Source organism: Nymphaea colorata, chromosome 13 (assembly GCF_008831285.2).
Source record: "Nymphaea colorata isolate Beijing-Zhang1983 chromosome 13, ASM883128v2, whole genome shotgun sequence".
Classification (NCBI taxonomy): domain Eukaryota; kingdom Viridiplantae; phylum Streptophyta; class Magnoliopsida; order Nymphaeales; family Nymphaeaceae; genus Nymphaea; species Nymphaea colorata.
In genome coordinates, this window is record NC_045150.1 from 9323443 (window position 1) to 9338980 (window position 15538).

The 15538-nt window shown below is 39.4% G+C and overlaps 3 protein-coding genes across 6 annotated transcripts in view; 2 read left to right on the forward strand and 1 right to left on the reverse strand.

Annotated features, from left to right (window-relative positions):
- LOC116267161 (purine permease 3-like) lies at nt 1-1929 on the forward strand. Its single transcript, XM_031648755.2, has 2 exons — nt 1-87; nt 694-1929. Exons 1-2 carry the CDS (start codon nt 36-38, stop codon nt 1833-1835), a joined length of 1194 nt encoding a protein of 397 aa, XP_031504615.1. The 5' UTR covers nt 1-35; the 3' UTR covers nt 1836-1929.
- A 2215-nt stretch (nt 1930-4144) lies between these two features.
- LOC116267137 (purine permease 3-like) lies at nt 4145-6244 on the forward strand. The gene is made up of 2 exons (XM_031648721.1): nt 4145-4234; nt 4915-6244. Exons 1-2 carry the CDS (start codon nt 4183-4185, stop codon nt 6048-6050), a joined length of 1188 nt encoding a protein of 395 aa, XP_031504581.1. The 5' UTR covers nt 4145-4182; the 3' UTR covers nt 6051-6244.
- Nucleotides 6245-9673: 3429 nt separating this feature from the next.
- Nucleotides 9674-15538, reverse strand: part of LOC116266988 (ribonucleoside-diphosphate reductase large subunit-like) — a 61582-nt gene continuing 55717 nt past the window's right edge. For 2 of the 4 annotated variants that reach the window (XM_050081272.1, XM_050081271.1), the window contains exons 3-15: nt 13665-13905; nt 13407-13483; nt 12776-12946; nt 12576-12668; nt 12339-12488; nt 12171-12257; nt 11923-12087; nt 11712-11831; nt 11179-11381; nt 10948-11097; nt 10709-10856; nt 10159-10242; nt 9674-10051 (exon numbers count right to left, since the gene is read on the reverse strand). In XM_050081272.1, the coding sequence (XP_049937229.1) occupies nt 9956-10051; nt 10159-10242; nt 10709-10856; nt 10948-11097; nt 11179-11381; nt 11712-11831; nt 11923-12087; nt 12171-12257; nt 12339-12488; nt 12576-12668; nt 12776-12946; nt 13407-13483; nt 13665-13905 (1785 nt within the window). In that variant the 3' untranslated portion in view covers nt 9674-9955. Of the gene's footprint in view, nt 10052-10158; nt 10243-10682; nt 10857-10947; nt 11098-11178; nt 11382-11711; nt 11832-11922; nt 12088-12170; nt 12258-12338; nt 12489-12575; nt 12669-12775; nt 12947-13406; nt 13484-13664; nt 13906-13995; nt 14260-14516; nt 14605-14708; nt 14771-14888; nt 15411-15538 lie in introns of those variants that run through there. The other 2 variants (XM_031648534.2, XM_050081270.1) reach the window with 2 other exon arrangements.

Consider the following 15538-nt stretch of genomic DNA (forward strand, 5'->3'; position numbering starts at 1 on the left):
CTTCGGCTCTCAGTTCTCATATTGAAGAGGTAGCCATGGCTGAGCAAAGAGTCTCAGAGATATCCCCGGCCCACACCGCCATCCAATGTAAGCCATTAATACTACAGCAGTACTGGACTGCAAATTATTTTGTTCCCCAGTTTGTTCATGCTTCTGTTTTGGGGGCGAAGCCACATGTGGGCCTGTGTGGGCAGTTGCCCATATGGTAGAAAATTTTATTCGCTTAAGCATTAGTTGTTCTCAACTATTTGCTTGCTTATAGATCGGTGCCCCTCAATCATTTTGCTAGATATTTGAAGAGTTTGAGATTTTTTTAATCAATGCCCTTTCGCCAAAAATTTTTTAGCTCCATAGTCACTCTCTTTCATAGGAAGAAACATTTTCAATGCAAATTAGAAATATATGAACATTCTTGCCAGTGGGTGGTCAAAATTTCCAAACTGCCGGAATATCCAAGGCTTGGACAAATACACGAGTTTGAGCCACTGCCTAGGCGATTTCCTCTTGGTGACCATCAAATGTTGCCCTAGAGCAAATTCTTTCTATATGTATATGTATGTATGTATCATGCCAACTATATTTTAAATGAAGTATTTTCAGGCATATTGATCTTCCAGCACATCATGGCTCTCTTCTTCTGTATATACAAAAGGTGGCACTGGCAATTGACATATATTTTGTTCTTTTTGACAGTGGAGACCAATACAGCCACGGCCACCCCACACAGGAAACAGCAAGAAACGAAGCAAATGAAAGAGACCAAGGGGAAGTGGAAGATGGGCTCAGTTGCATCAAGAACTGGCTTGGTCTATTGGGCTCTAGTCTTCGCCAACTACTTAGCCCTCTCCATTGGCCTGGTCTCATCTAACATGCTCTCCAGGTTCTATTTCATGCACGGAGGAAGCAGGAGATGGGTCACATCCTTAACCCAGTCGGGAGGCTTCCCCTTTCTCTTTATTCCACTGGGAATTTCCTACTACATGAACCCAACTTCATCCTACAAGCCATTCTCCTGCTTCACACCAAGGATTCTTCTCTGCACCATAGTTTTAGGGTTGCTCATAGGCTTCGACAACTTCATCTACTCCTGGGGTGTCTCCTTCCTCTCCGCTTCCATATCTTCTTTGCTCCTTTCCACACAGTTGGCCTTCACCGCCATATTCTCCTGCCTCATCGTGAAGCAGCCAATGAACTTCCCAACTCTGAACTGCATCATCCTCCTGACGTTGAGCTCTGCACTTGTTGGATTCACCAGCAGCAGCCAAAAGCCTCCTGGTGTCACCAACATTCAGTATGCCATGGGAGTGATCCTCACCATTGCTGCCGCGGCTCTCTATGGTCTATACTTGCCGTTGTTGGAGCTTCTGAACAGCAACCTGACGAAGAAGAAGAAGTTGGTAATCACGTTTAGGCTTGTGTTGGAGACGCAGATCGTGATCTTCGCTACTGCTACACTGTTTTCCGGCTTGGGACTGGTCATCAGCGGCGATTACCGGAGGATCAAAACGGAAGCGGCGGGGTTCAACGTTGGGGAGGTGAAGTACGTTCTGTGCCTGGTGTTTGGAGCTCTTGCATGGCAGATGGCCTTTGTAGGAACCGCGGGTTTGGTGTTCCTGACGAGCTCCCTGATGAGTGGCATATGCATAACTGCACTGATACCGGCAGGGGTTCTGTCTCCGCTGGTTTTCTTCCATGAAGGTTTCAGTGCGGGGAAGGGCTTCGCCATTGTTCTTTCGTTATGGGCTTTCGCTTCCTACCTGTTTGGGGAGTACAAGCAAAAGAAAGCCGAGCCTGTGAATGAAGTAGAGTTGGGCAGCCAGAAAAATGATGGCTGATGAGTCTTAGAAGGATAGAGCACTCTATTTGCTTTATTACAAGATTACATTTTTACAGCCTAAAATATGGGCTTCATAAGAGAGTTGCAACTGCATGTCTTTGTAACATACATATCTGCTGTATTCAGTTTGTAAGTTAACAACCTTCACATTTACTATAAGATTTCATGAAGTTTAATTATCATATTCGCCATAAGATCTAATGATATATATATATATATATATATATGGGGAGAGAGAGAGAGAGAGAGAGATTGGTAAATCTCATGCACATGGTCAGGGAAAAGTCAGGCTCCTTAAAATTGATTATTGAAATACTTTTGTACACAATCGAATTATATAAAACGATCTTAAAAAAGTTTTGTTGCGAAGCATAAGTTAATTATCTTTTGAGTTTAAATTATTTTTTTAGCGATAAAAAATGACCCATTTGTAACATCAAATTTTAATAGTAGAAAAGTCAATGACTTTCATAAACAAAACTTGAAATAAGATACGTTTTATGTTGAATTAGTATTTATCAACACACTAAAATGTTCATATTTTGTTTAAGAAACTTTTTAATAAGAAATTAGGAGGCTTGATTTTTGTCCCATGACAAGATATACCAACTTTTCTCTCTCTCTCTCTCTCTCTCACTCTCTTTACAAACTAAAACACATCAAACGTCGGACATTACCGGACGGCTAAAAATTAAAATCTCACTATTCAAAACATTATGAACTGTTGTTAAAAGTATCATGACCATTACTGCAGCATAAATTGTCACTAATGCTCCTATAATGGATATCTTTTAGCCACAGAACTTTAACTGTTAGATGTCCATCAATACCAAGCAAATTTGAACTCTCTCCCTCACACATGTGTGTGTGGGTGTCTAGTTTTGGTAAAAACAAGTCTTTAGGCAAGATACGAAAGCTAAACCCCTTACTTTTGTGCAAGAAAATATTGTTAGCAAACCTTGAACATCCAAACATGTTCATAAACACTAATTTAGTATAAATCATATTTTAGTTCAAGTTGTTTTGTAAAAAAAAATTGATGCTTTCACTATCAAAATTTTGATGTTATAAGAGGCAATCTTTTTTTTTTATTATCCAAAAAATTATCAAGTCAAAAATGACTAAGTGCATGTTCTTCATCAAATCACCCATAAGATCATATCCATAATGTTAGATTGCAAGAAAGAACATTTTAATAATTATTTTTAGTAGGTTTGATTTTTGTCTTTTATTTAAATGGTCAGTCTCATGTGTGTAGTGGTCATGGCCACTTGATGCAATGCATTGGACGGTTGTGATCAAACATACTGGCTAATACATGTGTTATGAGAGATAAGAGGATTTATCCATGCAAACTTAGGCAGAGAAAATATATGAATGGATGCTTTATATTCAATTTAGATTGGTTGATCCATGTGTTGTATGTATGTAATTGATCAGAGGCAGTTTCATGTACTTTCAGAGCTTTGTTTTTCTGTGGGGTACTAATTCAAGAAATCTTAAAAGTATCCTTCGACTACCTAGTAAGATGATTCAGGGGCATCAATACATAAGTAGGCAAGTCATTAGGAACAACCTATATGTAAATCGGTAACTTCAGCCATACCGTGTGGGCAACTGCCCCACATAAGCCCACTTGTGTCTCTAGTTGCTGTAGAATTTATCTGCTCTCATGTGGGCATCTGCCTCTATCATATAATCCCACATGTGTGCCCCCTGCTATGCATTTAATACGAAGAATATCTTGGTTTGGGAACACATATTCGGATGCTTTTGAAATGTGTATTATAAGAATATAAATGCTTCTTAAAAGGAAAATTATAACTCCCATAGAAAGATTCAGAGCTCAGCTAAGCTCATGGGGTGGACCATGTGGGGCCAATATGACTACTAATTTATACTTTCACTTGTTTGTTAGGGCTCAATAATACAAAGACAGGACTTGAATACTCCCTTTCAGACAGAAAGAAGAAGGATGTGTATGGTGCTGTGGTCAAGCTTCAACCACTTCCGATCATGACCTAACCTTAGAGCACCGTTGGACCTTTTCTAATTTGACGGCAACGGGGAGAGTCGCCAAATCCCATTGCGCTCCGGTCCAAGTTGGCACACTGCAGTACTCGCTGTGGAGAAAAGGACATGCTGAAGAAAGTCATGGATGCTCAAGTCTTCTCCCTTCCAACCTTTTTTTGTCATCTTTTCTCTCTGTGCGTTCTCATGTTGGGATGGACCCTCAGCTACCATGCACTGGCTCACTGCTATATAATGCCCTTGCTCCTTCCCTTTGGAAGGCACCACATACTTCTCAAGCTTCGGTTCTCAGTTCTCACACTGAAGGGGTAGCCATGGCTGAGCAAAAAGTCTCAGAGATATCTCCGGGACACACCGTCGTCCAATGTAAGCCATTAATACTGCAGTAGTACTGTACTGCAAATTATTTTGTTTCTCAGGTTGTTCATGTCTTGTTTCGGGGTGAAGCCACATGTGGGCTTGTGTGGGCAGTTGCCAATACGGTGCAACATTTTACTCGATTAAGCGTTAGTTGTTCTCAATTATTTGATTGCTTTTAGATCTGTGCCCCCTCAATCATTTTGCTAGATATTTGAAGGGTTTGAGATTTTTTAAACCAGTGCTCTTCGGCCAAAAAATTCTTGCCTCCACAACCTCTCTATTTCATAGCAAGAAACATTTCGAAAATATTGCAAAATTAGTTATCATTCTTGCTAGTGGGTAGTCTAAGTTTCCAAAGTGCCGGCAGTTCCAAGGCTTGGATAAATGCATGAGTTTGAGCCACTGCCTAGGCAATTTCCTCTTGGTGGTGATCAAATGTAATCCTAGTGCGAATTGATATTTATGCATGTATGTATACATGTATCACGTCAATTACATTTAAAATGAAGTATTTTCACGCAGATACAATAATAAACTTGCTTGTTTTTATAGCGGCCGTATTGGTCTTCCTGCACATCATGGCTCCCTTCTTCCCAAGCGGGTTATATACACACCCATGCGACGTTATACTTGCATAAACAGAACCTGACACTAGCAATTGACAGATATTTTGTTCTTTTTAACAGTGGAGACCAACACAGCCACGGCCACCCCACACAGGAAAGAGCAAGAAACGAAGCAAATGAAAGAGACCAAGGGGAAGTGGAAGATGGGCTCAATTGCATCAAGAACTGGCTTGGTTTATTGGGCTCTAGTCTTCGCCAACTACTTAGCCCTCTCCATTGGCCTGGTCTCATCTAACATGCTCTCCAGGTTCTATTTCATGCACGGAGGAAGCAGGAGATGGGTCACATCCTTAACCCAGTCGGCAGGTTTCCCCTTTCTCTTTATTCCACTGGGAATTTCCTACTACATGAACCCAACTTCATCCTACAAGCCATTCTCCTGCTTCACACCAAGGATCCTGCTCTGCACCATAGTTTTAGGGTTGCTCATAGGCTTCGACAACTTCATCTACTCCTGGGGTGTCTCCTTCCTCTCCGCTTCCATATCTTCCTTGCTCCTTTCCACACAGTTGGCCTTCACAGCTCTATTCTCCTGCCTCATCGTGAAGCAGCCAATGAACTTCCCAACTCTGAACTGCATCATCCTCCTGACGTTGAGTTCTGCACTTGTTGGGTTCACCAGCAGCAGCCAAAGGCCTCCTGGTGTCACCAACATTCAGTATGCCATGGGAGTGATCCTCACCATTGCTGCCGCGGCTCTCTATGGTCTGTACTTGCCGTTGTTGGAGCTTCTGAACAGCAACCTGACGAAGAAGAAGAAGTTGGTAATCACGTTTAGGCTTGTGTTGGAGACGCAGATCGTGATCTTCGCTACTGCTACACTGTTTTCCGGCTTGGGACTGGTCATCAGCGGCGATTACCGGAGGATCAAAACGGAAGCGGCGGGGTTCAACGTTGGGGAGGTGAAGTACGTTCTGTGCCTGGTGTTTGGAGCTCTTGCATGGCAGATGGCCTTTGTAGGAACCGCGGGTTTGGTGTTCCTGACGAGCTCCCTGATGAGTGGCATATGCATAACTGCACTGATACCGGCAGGGGTTCTGTCTCCGCTGGTTTTCTTCCATGAAGGTTTCAGTGCGGGGAAGGGCTTCGCCATTGTTCTTTCGTTATGGGCTTTCGCTTCTTACCTGTTTGGGGAGTACAAGCAAAAGAAAGCCGAGCCTGGGAATGAAGTAGAGTTGGGCAGCCAGAAAAAATGATGGCTGATGAGTCTTAGAAGGATAGAGTACTCTATTTGCTTCATTAGAAGATTACATTTTTACAGCCTACATGTGTGGGCTTCATTAGAGAGTTGCAATTGCATGCCTTTGTAACATTCATATCTGCTGTATTCAGTTTGTAAGTTGACAATCATCACTTGTGTCATAAGATTTAATGAAGTTTTATTATCATATTTAGCATAAGGTCTATTGATATATACATGCATACATACATACATAGAGAAGGAGAGAGAGAGCCAAAAAATAATTCATGGGAAACATTGAAGAGACATGGATGGCAAGACAAACAAAAATCAGAAACAAAAATGCTGAACGAATCTAGCAATAACATCAGGGAAAAACCAAGCTCTTCAAAATTGACAAATGACATACTTTTTGGCACAATCTTATTATATAAAACGGTCTTTAAAAAGTTTTTGATGAGAATCATAAGTTAATTATCTTTTGAGTTTTAATTATTTTTACAGTAATAAAAAGTAACCCCTTTATAACATCAAAATGTTAATAGTAGGAAAGTCATTGATTTAAATAAAAACAACTTGAAAAAGAATACGCTTTATGTTGAATTAGTATTTATGAGCACACTAAAATGTTCATATCTTGTTTAGGAAACTTTTTAATAAGAAATTAGGAGGTTTGATTCTTGTCTCATACCTAACGGTACGAGATATACCAAGCTCTCTCTTTCTCTCTCCCTCTCCCTTCTCCTCCTCCTCCTCTCAGACATGTGTGTGGGTGTCAGTTTTTTGTCAATACATGACCATTTAGGCAATGTACAAAAGCTAGGCTGCTTAATTTTGTGTTAAAAAATATCATAAACAAAATATGAACATCCTAACGTGTTCACAAACACTAATTTAATACAAATCATGTTTTATTTCAAGTTGTTTTATAAAAAAAATTGATGTATTTATGCTATCAACGTTTTGATGTTAGAAATGGCAAACTAAATGCATGTTCTTCATCAAATCATCATAAGGTCACATCCATAATGTTAGACTGCAAAAAGAAACATTTTAATAATTATTTTTAGTGCGTTTGATTTTTGTCTTTTGGTAGTCCAATATATATATATATCATGAGTCAAAATCAATGGGGTCAGGTCGTGGTGGTAGGTGGTGGAACTTGAACCTTGGCCCTCACTGGCGTGCTATGGGAATTTCCATATGACTTTCGAGTACGTCTCGTCCGGCGTAGCTGGACGGACACCTAGTGCCTCGTGTTGACCCATTCACTGGATAAATCAATAGCGAGGAGAGCTTATACACTGCTCCTGTCTTCATCCTCCTCCCGACTTGGACCCATAAGGTCCGGTCTAAGTCTTGAGAACTCCAGTAAACCGCAGCAGATTATTGGATTTGGATCCACATGTTGACCTCCGTACCCGAATTTTCTATGGGGGTCAGACCTAACAATCTGATACTAATATCGGTCCAAAAAAAGTTAGCCCTACTGCAGTGTTTGACCAAACACCAAACTGTAACTAATTTCCTTTTTTTTTTTCTTTTGGGTCCCCAAATTTCTTAAATGGATCAGTTGATCTGACCGGATCCATAATGTAAATATTAGGTCCATTGCATCTTCCTAGATATGAATTCAGCGAATTTTGGGGCCTCATAACATACGGTGCTTTGAAGCGTTGATAGGACCCACCCTCCCAAAAAACAAAAAATTTACTTGTAAATTTAAAAAAAATCATTTATTATGAAAAGTTTCTAGCTTCGCCCTTGCAAAATACCCATTAAAATATTAAAAAAAACTTTTTGACGTGGTGATGACTTCATATGCGTGCTGCGGTGCCGTGCACCACAATAGATGACATTTTCAAAGTAGAATTAGTTTAACATGATATGATATAAGATCGAATGCTAAAATAATCATTTTTTTTATCTTGTTGAATGTTTGAAAACACGAATTCTTTGAGTTGCAATATAAACTGCTCTTTCGCCAACCCTACATTGAAAGTCAGACACATAGATATGTTTTGACCTTTTTTTTCCCTCCCACGGTCTTCCATTTCTTCTTTTTCACATTCACCAGACCTTAATATGTCATATTGGATGGGAATTCGCATCTAGATTGTTGATTTTAACGATATAGGATGCTGAAAATTAAGTGGGAAAAATATAAATTAAGTTGCATTTTCAATAGGCAGAATACTCATCACATAACAAAACGAGTGAGTACTGCTTACCTCCCTTTGAAGGGTATCTCTGGGACTCTCTCTCTCTCTCTCTCTCTCTCTCTCTATTCGAAAATATAGATTTGATTTTTCGTTTTTTTAAACTTAATCTGATCTCTTCAAAATGAATAGTTCATGTGATCATCATTCTAACACATAAGGGTTTGGAAGCTTCCTATTTTTCTATACATAGATAACTTTGATACTTGAAATTCAAACAAGGTAAAACAGATATTTAAAATACGCATATAAAAAACACAAAACTCTCTCTTGAAAATACAGGTTGGTTTCTATTTTTTTAACTCAAATGCCCATTACGTGCGCTTGTTAAAAATAAACAACTCGTGCGATTATCATCCAATCGAGTATACAAGGGTTTGGTAGCTACATATTTTCCTATACATAGATAATGTTGATACTTGAAATTTGAAACAAGGTAAGTGATAGTTTATATCGAAATATGCATGTAAATACCACAAACAAAAGTAAGTTTTTGAGTCCTTACCCAAGAATCTTAATGAATTTGCTAAACACCAATTCATAGCCTTTAATTTTGAAGATCGTGCTATCCAGATTCACCCAAGTAGTTCATGAAGGTCGTCAAATCAATAATTATGAATAATTTAAAGAAAAATAAGAAGAAGAAAAATATCTATCATCTTTTTTTCTTTGTTTTTCTTTCAACCGTTCATTATAATGGATATAGTAACCCTAAGTTCAATGAAAAACATATATATATATATAAAATAATGGGCGTGTGTTTGCATAATCAGAGAGTTCCGAATGGCACATTTCAAGAATAGTTTTCCTACTATTAAAAGAACAATAATTGGGAATGCCAAATAAAAATTTCTTATTACATTTTGAAAGACAATTTTGAAAGGTTTCTTCGGACCATGAGAGTCAACGGTAGAAGAAATTTTTTCTTACGCTGGACATATGTGTTCCTTTCCCACTGTATAGTTTAAATAGCTACATGTGCCGGAAGCCTTTAATCTTCAGCATGAATTGTTTGCTTGCTTTGCTCTCACCATTCCGCAATTTTTATATTCAAATTTTTCAAGAGTAGATTTTATGGCCAAGAGTGGTCGGAAATAAGTTCTGAATGAAGTTTTAAAATGTTTCAAATGCAATCTTCCAACGTTTAAACGAGTATTAGAGACTGCGTCAAGTTTGCCACACAAATGAGGCAGCAAACTGAAAGATATTCAAATTTAAATAAATTTTGTTGTACATTTGAATATGCGAATAAGCTGACGGGTAGATCCTCCTTTGAAAAAACTTGTAATTTTAGATCAATTTTAATGGGTGCGTCTGATTTGGGAAAGAAACGTTTTCAACGCCACAAATTTTCTAGCAGAAAAAATTTCATTCCGTTGACGAGGAAGATATTTGAACAAGTGAAGCTCTAATCCTCCTATAGATCAAACTTATTTGCCTTCATTGGCAATGGATAGAAATAAAAAGCTGTCATATGTACAAGAAATCTCGTACTTCCTCACGCGTAATGTCTTCAATGAAAGTGAACAAATGATAGCTAATAGTGAAGACCGACTCCAGCCTGCAGTTATCTGCCTCAAGGAAAAAATATTGCACTAGAACCAAGCTCACATTCTAATATTTGCCAACTCCCAAGGCTTATTCTCGGTTTTCCAAGAGAAGCCATCTCTGCCGCCTGAATGAAGCAACAGATCAAATACAGCTAACTCCCACATGCCATGCACTCTTCTCGGTTTTCTAAGGAACAGACCATCTGCGCCATCTTGGTCTCAAGATCATCCTCCACTGCTGGTTTATCCTGATGTGTGCATTAGGTTAAATCGTATCAGTAGAGAAATCAAAACAGGGAAATAGAGGTTAAAGAACAATATAATGATATAAATTCTACAAAGAAAATGTTATCACCTCAAGCATAGAAGCATCTACAGTGAATTTGATTGCATCAGCTGCAGGACGGGAGCGTAGATAATACATGCCCGTTTTCAAACCCTGCCAAGATGAACAGTTGATTTGAAGATATAACTAATTACTGAAAAATGAATTTTTCACGGTTTCACCTATAACACAGCTATGAGACTGTGATTAGCAAAAACCAGTCTGATTTCAGTATGAAAATTGTATCAATAGAATGACCCAAAGCATGAACAGCATGGTAGGGCAGGTCAACTCCTTGTGGAGTTTCACAAAGAATTTAGTATTTGGCGTCCTTCAGGCATGAGGGTCATTACCAAATTACTACAGAGGAAGAAGGCATCACTTGAGACGTGTTTTAGACCTTAGATCAAGTCCCAACCAAATCATTCGTATGGTGCTGTAATAGTAAGCTTGGCAACAATAAAAGAGGTGAGGGATGGGGGCCAGAAATAGATTTGAAAAACTCCATCATGTATACACATGAACTGATGCCAATATCAAACTAGTGGACGTACATGACACACTAATCCAGATATCGTACCGCAGACCAAGCATAGAAATGCAAGGAAGTAAGTTTCCCATAATTGGGTTGGTCCATGTGGATGTTCAGACTCTGACTCTGATCTATGTAGCACCCTCGGTCAACAGCAAGGTCCACCAGATTTTTTTGTTTGATCTCCCAAACGGTTCTGAAAAAATAACATTGAGTTTAACTACCAAACTAGTAGCTAAATAGGAGGGACGAAAAGCACATAAATCGTAGGATATGAATCTCCATACTTGTAAATTGATCTGAGATCAGCTGGAATCTCCGGGATTTTCTGAATGGAGCCATTCTCATATATTATTTTATTCTTTAGAGAAGGAGACCAAAGACCCATTTCGGTCAAGTCATTAAGAAGATGTTTGTTAACCACCACATATTCACCACTGCAAACAATAGCAAATTATCAGACAATTCTCAGATTCAGCTGAAAGAAAGAGAGAAAGGGAAATGCCTAGAAAACATACCTCAAAACCCTTCTACTGTAGATATTGGAAGTATATGGTTCAAAACATTCATTATTTCCAAGTATCTGACTGGTAGATGCTGTGGGCATCGGAGCAACCAGAAGGGAATTCCTTAAGCCATTGTTTGCAACCATTTCTCTTAAAGCAGGCCAATCCCAACGATTAGATGGCGTTACTCCCCACATGTCAGGTTGGAAAATTCCCTGCATGAAATAGAAAAGGAATGAGATAAATATATAATAACCAAAGCAGACTAAAATGCATAAAAATGAGTGTGGATATACATATAGCCTCAAAAAAACTTTAACCTGTTATAAATAGGCACACTGGCTGACACTGCTGAATCTAAACTGCTTGTGCAATGTTGTGCAACTGCACGACAGAGCATTTGGTACTCATACCTAAGTTTTCAGCTCAGTTTTCATGCCTCGGCATAAAATTCTTCTTGTTCTTAAAGGCATCCAAATAATGTGGAGGATAGAATGTGAACAACAATGAAACACAGCAGTAGACATTATGGTTCATAGACAAACCTTGCTTGCAGGACTCCCATGGTATGTCTCATAAGGGCCTTCTTTGGCAGAAAGTTCAGAAGAGGCTTTCAGAGCATTATAATAAATAGTTTCAAAAATGTCCTTGTTCAGTTGACGAGCCTAAGGCCGAAACAAAACAAATTTGAAAACCAATCAGAAAAAGACAATAACTGCATGGGCACAATAGAGCAAGTTTGGTGCAGTAACTAACCTCCTGTGAATCAAAAGGCATCCCCAACAAGATAAAAGTATCAGCCAGTCCCTGAACCCCAATACCTATTGGCCTGTGTCGCATGTTTGATGTTCTTGCAGTCTCAGTAGGATAGAAGTTAACATCAATTATCTTATTCAAGTTTGATGTGATTACAGATGTGACCTGATCAAAAAAGAGGGGGAAAATATCATGCTCACTGAACTGATAGACAAAGAAACTGATAAAAGTCATATGAAGACACAAACCTCAGCAAGTTTGTCAAAATCAAAATATCGATTGTATGAACCCCTGCTGCCAACCAGCTTGGATGGCTGGGAGTCTTGTGGCAGACCCTGCAGAATGCCATAAGTTCAGACAACCAAAGAAATTGCAACTGTGATGCGCAACTAGAATATTTTAGAACATGCAAGTACCTTTTCCTTAACAAAACGAGGAAGAGCAATTGATGCCAAGTTACAAACAGCAGTTTCTGTTGGACTTGAATACTCAACAATTTCAGCACACAGATTAGAAGATTTTATTGTACCCAAGTTTTGCTGGTTGCTTTTTCGATTGCACGTATCCTGCAAAAGATAGCAAGCTACATAAGGATAAAAAAGTATTAACTTAAATCAATACTTATGATTAATAAAGTTTGAGCAAATGAAGACCTTGTAAAGCATATAAGGAGTCCCAGTCTCAATTTGTGAAACAAGGATAGAGAACCAAAGCTTTTGTGCCTTCACAACTTTTTTTGCCTTTCCCTAAAATGGAAAAATAAAACCAACATGTCAAACAAAACAACATTGTTAAAAACTTAAGATTGTACATAAGTGACAATCAAAAAACTTTGTAAAGCTGGATAACTTACTTCTGTCTCGTATTTAGTATATAGAGCTTCAAATTCTTCACCCCAGCAATCAGCTAGGCCTGGAGCCTCGCTTGGACAGAAGAGTGACCAAGTTTCATCATCCTGGACCCTCTTCATGAAGAGGTCAGGTACCCAAAGTGCATAGAAAAGATCACGGGCTCTGTTTTCCTCCTATAGTAACCAAACATCTAGGTTCAGTCGAGCAGAATCACAAGTGCTTTATTTAATAGAATATGGACATAATACAACGAGCAAACAGCCTGGCATCCACTTGCTTGCAAATTTAATCGAATTCATTATGTAACCATGAAATCAAAATTTCAAAAAGCAACATTTTGAAAGCATGTATCTATATGTTAAAAAGTTCAAACAGATCAGTACCAAACCCTGGTCAAATTCTCAAGTCTATTTATGTAAAACTAAAGTTGTCAAGCAAAGAAAAACAGCTTTAAAAATTCAACCAGAAACATGAATTGAAGTCTAACAGGTACATCTAAAGCAGCGCGATGCACAAAGCACGTGATAGCAGTGAATCCTCAGTCACACTCTAAGTTGCAATTTCACATACACAAGGGGGGGGTGTGTGTGTGTGTGTATGTACAGGGCATGTTATAATAACTGCTGCAAATACCTTTCCATGATTCTTTCTCAGATCAAGAAACTCAAAGATGTCCGCATGCCATGGTTCCAGATACACAGCAAACGCACCTATAAGATGAAGAACCATCACTTAAATTCAAAAGAACAAGATAATAAGTACAACCCAAACTGCAGGATTCAAACATTGAATATCTAGGAACCTCCCCAACCAAGAAATTCTAATACCATTCAGCACTTAACATCAGGAGAAAGGAAGCAAGATAATGTTTTTAGGGAGTAAAAATGTTACCTTTCCTTTTGCCGCCCCCTTGATCAACGTAACGAGCAGTGTCATTGAACACCCTCAACATAGGAACAATCCCATTTGAAGTACCATTTGTACCACGAATATAGCTGCCCGTTGCACGAATATTATGGACAGAAACACCAATCCCCCCCGCAGATTTGCTAATGACAGCACATTCCTTCAGTGTATCATATATGCCTTCAATGCAGTCATCTTTCATGCAGATAAGGAAGCAGCTGCTCAACTGATAGAGAAATGGCCATTAAAAATAGAAAGAAAATCGCAAGTCCAAAGGAGCAGGAAAGCATTCACAGCTTAAGCACACAAAACATACTTGAGGCCTCGGTGTTCCGGCATTGAAAAGAGTGGGCGAAGCATGGGTGAACCAGCGCTGGGACATTAAATGGTATGTTTTCAATGCAGAATCAATGTCTTCTTTGTGGATGCCAACGGCAACCCTCATGAGCATATGCTGTGGCCGTTCAACAACCTTCCCACCAATCTTTAGGAGATATGATCTCTCTAGGGTCTTAAACCCAAAATAATCATAATCGGAATCTCTGTCGTATATGATTTCACTATCTAGAAGAGCAGCATTCTGAAATAAGAACGGCATTCAAACAATCAGGAAAAAGAGGCTGTCATTGTTTTCATCCAAAATTAATTTAGAATAAGCAACTTTTTTTCTGTTTCTACGTTAAGAGAAAATCACCTAAATATATGCTCTTAACTCAAGTCAATCAGAATAAGAAAAAAATTATTCAAATAGCAAAAATCACACGATGGGCCAAAAACAGAAAAACATTTATTAAAGGGAATCAGGAAATAACAACAGAAAAAATAAGATAAATGGACCTTCATAATTATCTCATAAACATCGTCTGCAATCAAAGGCGCCTTTTGCCTTGATCTCAAATTTACATGATTGTACATATCCTTGATCCTGAAACGCACAAAACAGAAAAAAGAACATCAGCCTCCATGAACAACCGAAGAAAAGTCTTGTCGGTAAAAAAAAATTGTAGATAAGCAACTGGGTAATCTCACGTTTCCGAAAAGGACTTCTTTGTATTCTTATGCAGATTTGAAACAGCAATCCTCGCCGCGAGCTTCACAAAAGAACCACACAGATTCAGAGAAAGACAACAAGAGCAAAATCAACGGGAACATTGTACTATAAGCCTAGGGAAAACGGAAAATTCTAGTGAGACATAGAATAGGAATTACAGAGGCATAGTCAGGGTGGTTGGTGGTCATGGCAGCAGCCGTCTCAGCAGCCAATTCGTCGAGCTGGGTGGTGGTGACGCCCGTGTAGACTCCAGCGCAGACCTTCTGCGCGACGCGGACCGGATCGCAGTGCTTCTCACTGAGGCCATAGCTAAGCTTCTTGAGGCGGGCGGTGATCTTATCAAAGTGGACAGCCTCCGTGCGCCCGTCCCTCTTGATCACGTACATCTTCACCGACGGAGATCGGGGACCCTTCTTCCCTGAGTAATTCCGCCGAACACTTTGCAACTGCCACAGAAAAATAGAGAGAGAGAGATCGGGAGAGAAGGATAGATGAGGATGAGGAGGCGACGGCTAATGGCGGCCAAAGAAGAAGGAAGCGCAGCGGCTCTAAACAGGCGGGAGAGAAGGTAGGCCTCCTTTTCTTTTGGAAAATTTTCCCTTCTCCCTCCTTCTTGTTTCCCGCCACTCTGCCCTCCCGCCTCTTCTCCCCACTTGGCCCAATTCCCTCTTTTTTCTCTCTTCTTAAAATCTTCCTCCTTTTCTTTATCTTCCCTTCTTCATTCATCCTTCTTACCAATTAAAGCGTATCAATGGTCGGACACGTCTTTAATGTCTCGTGTTTGATTATTGTAGGCAGAGCCGCCAAT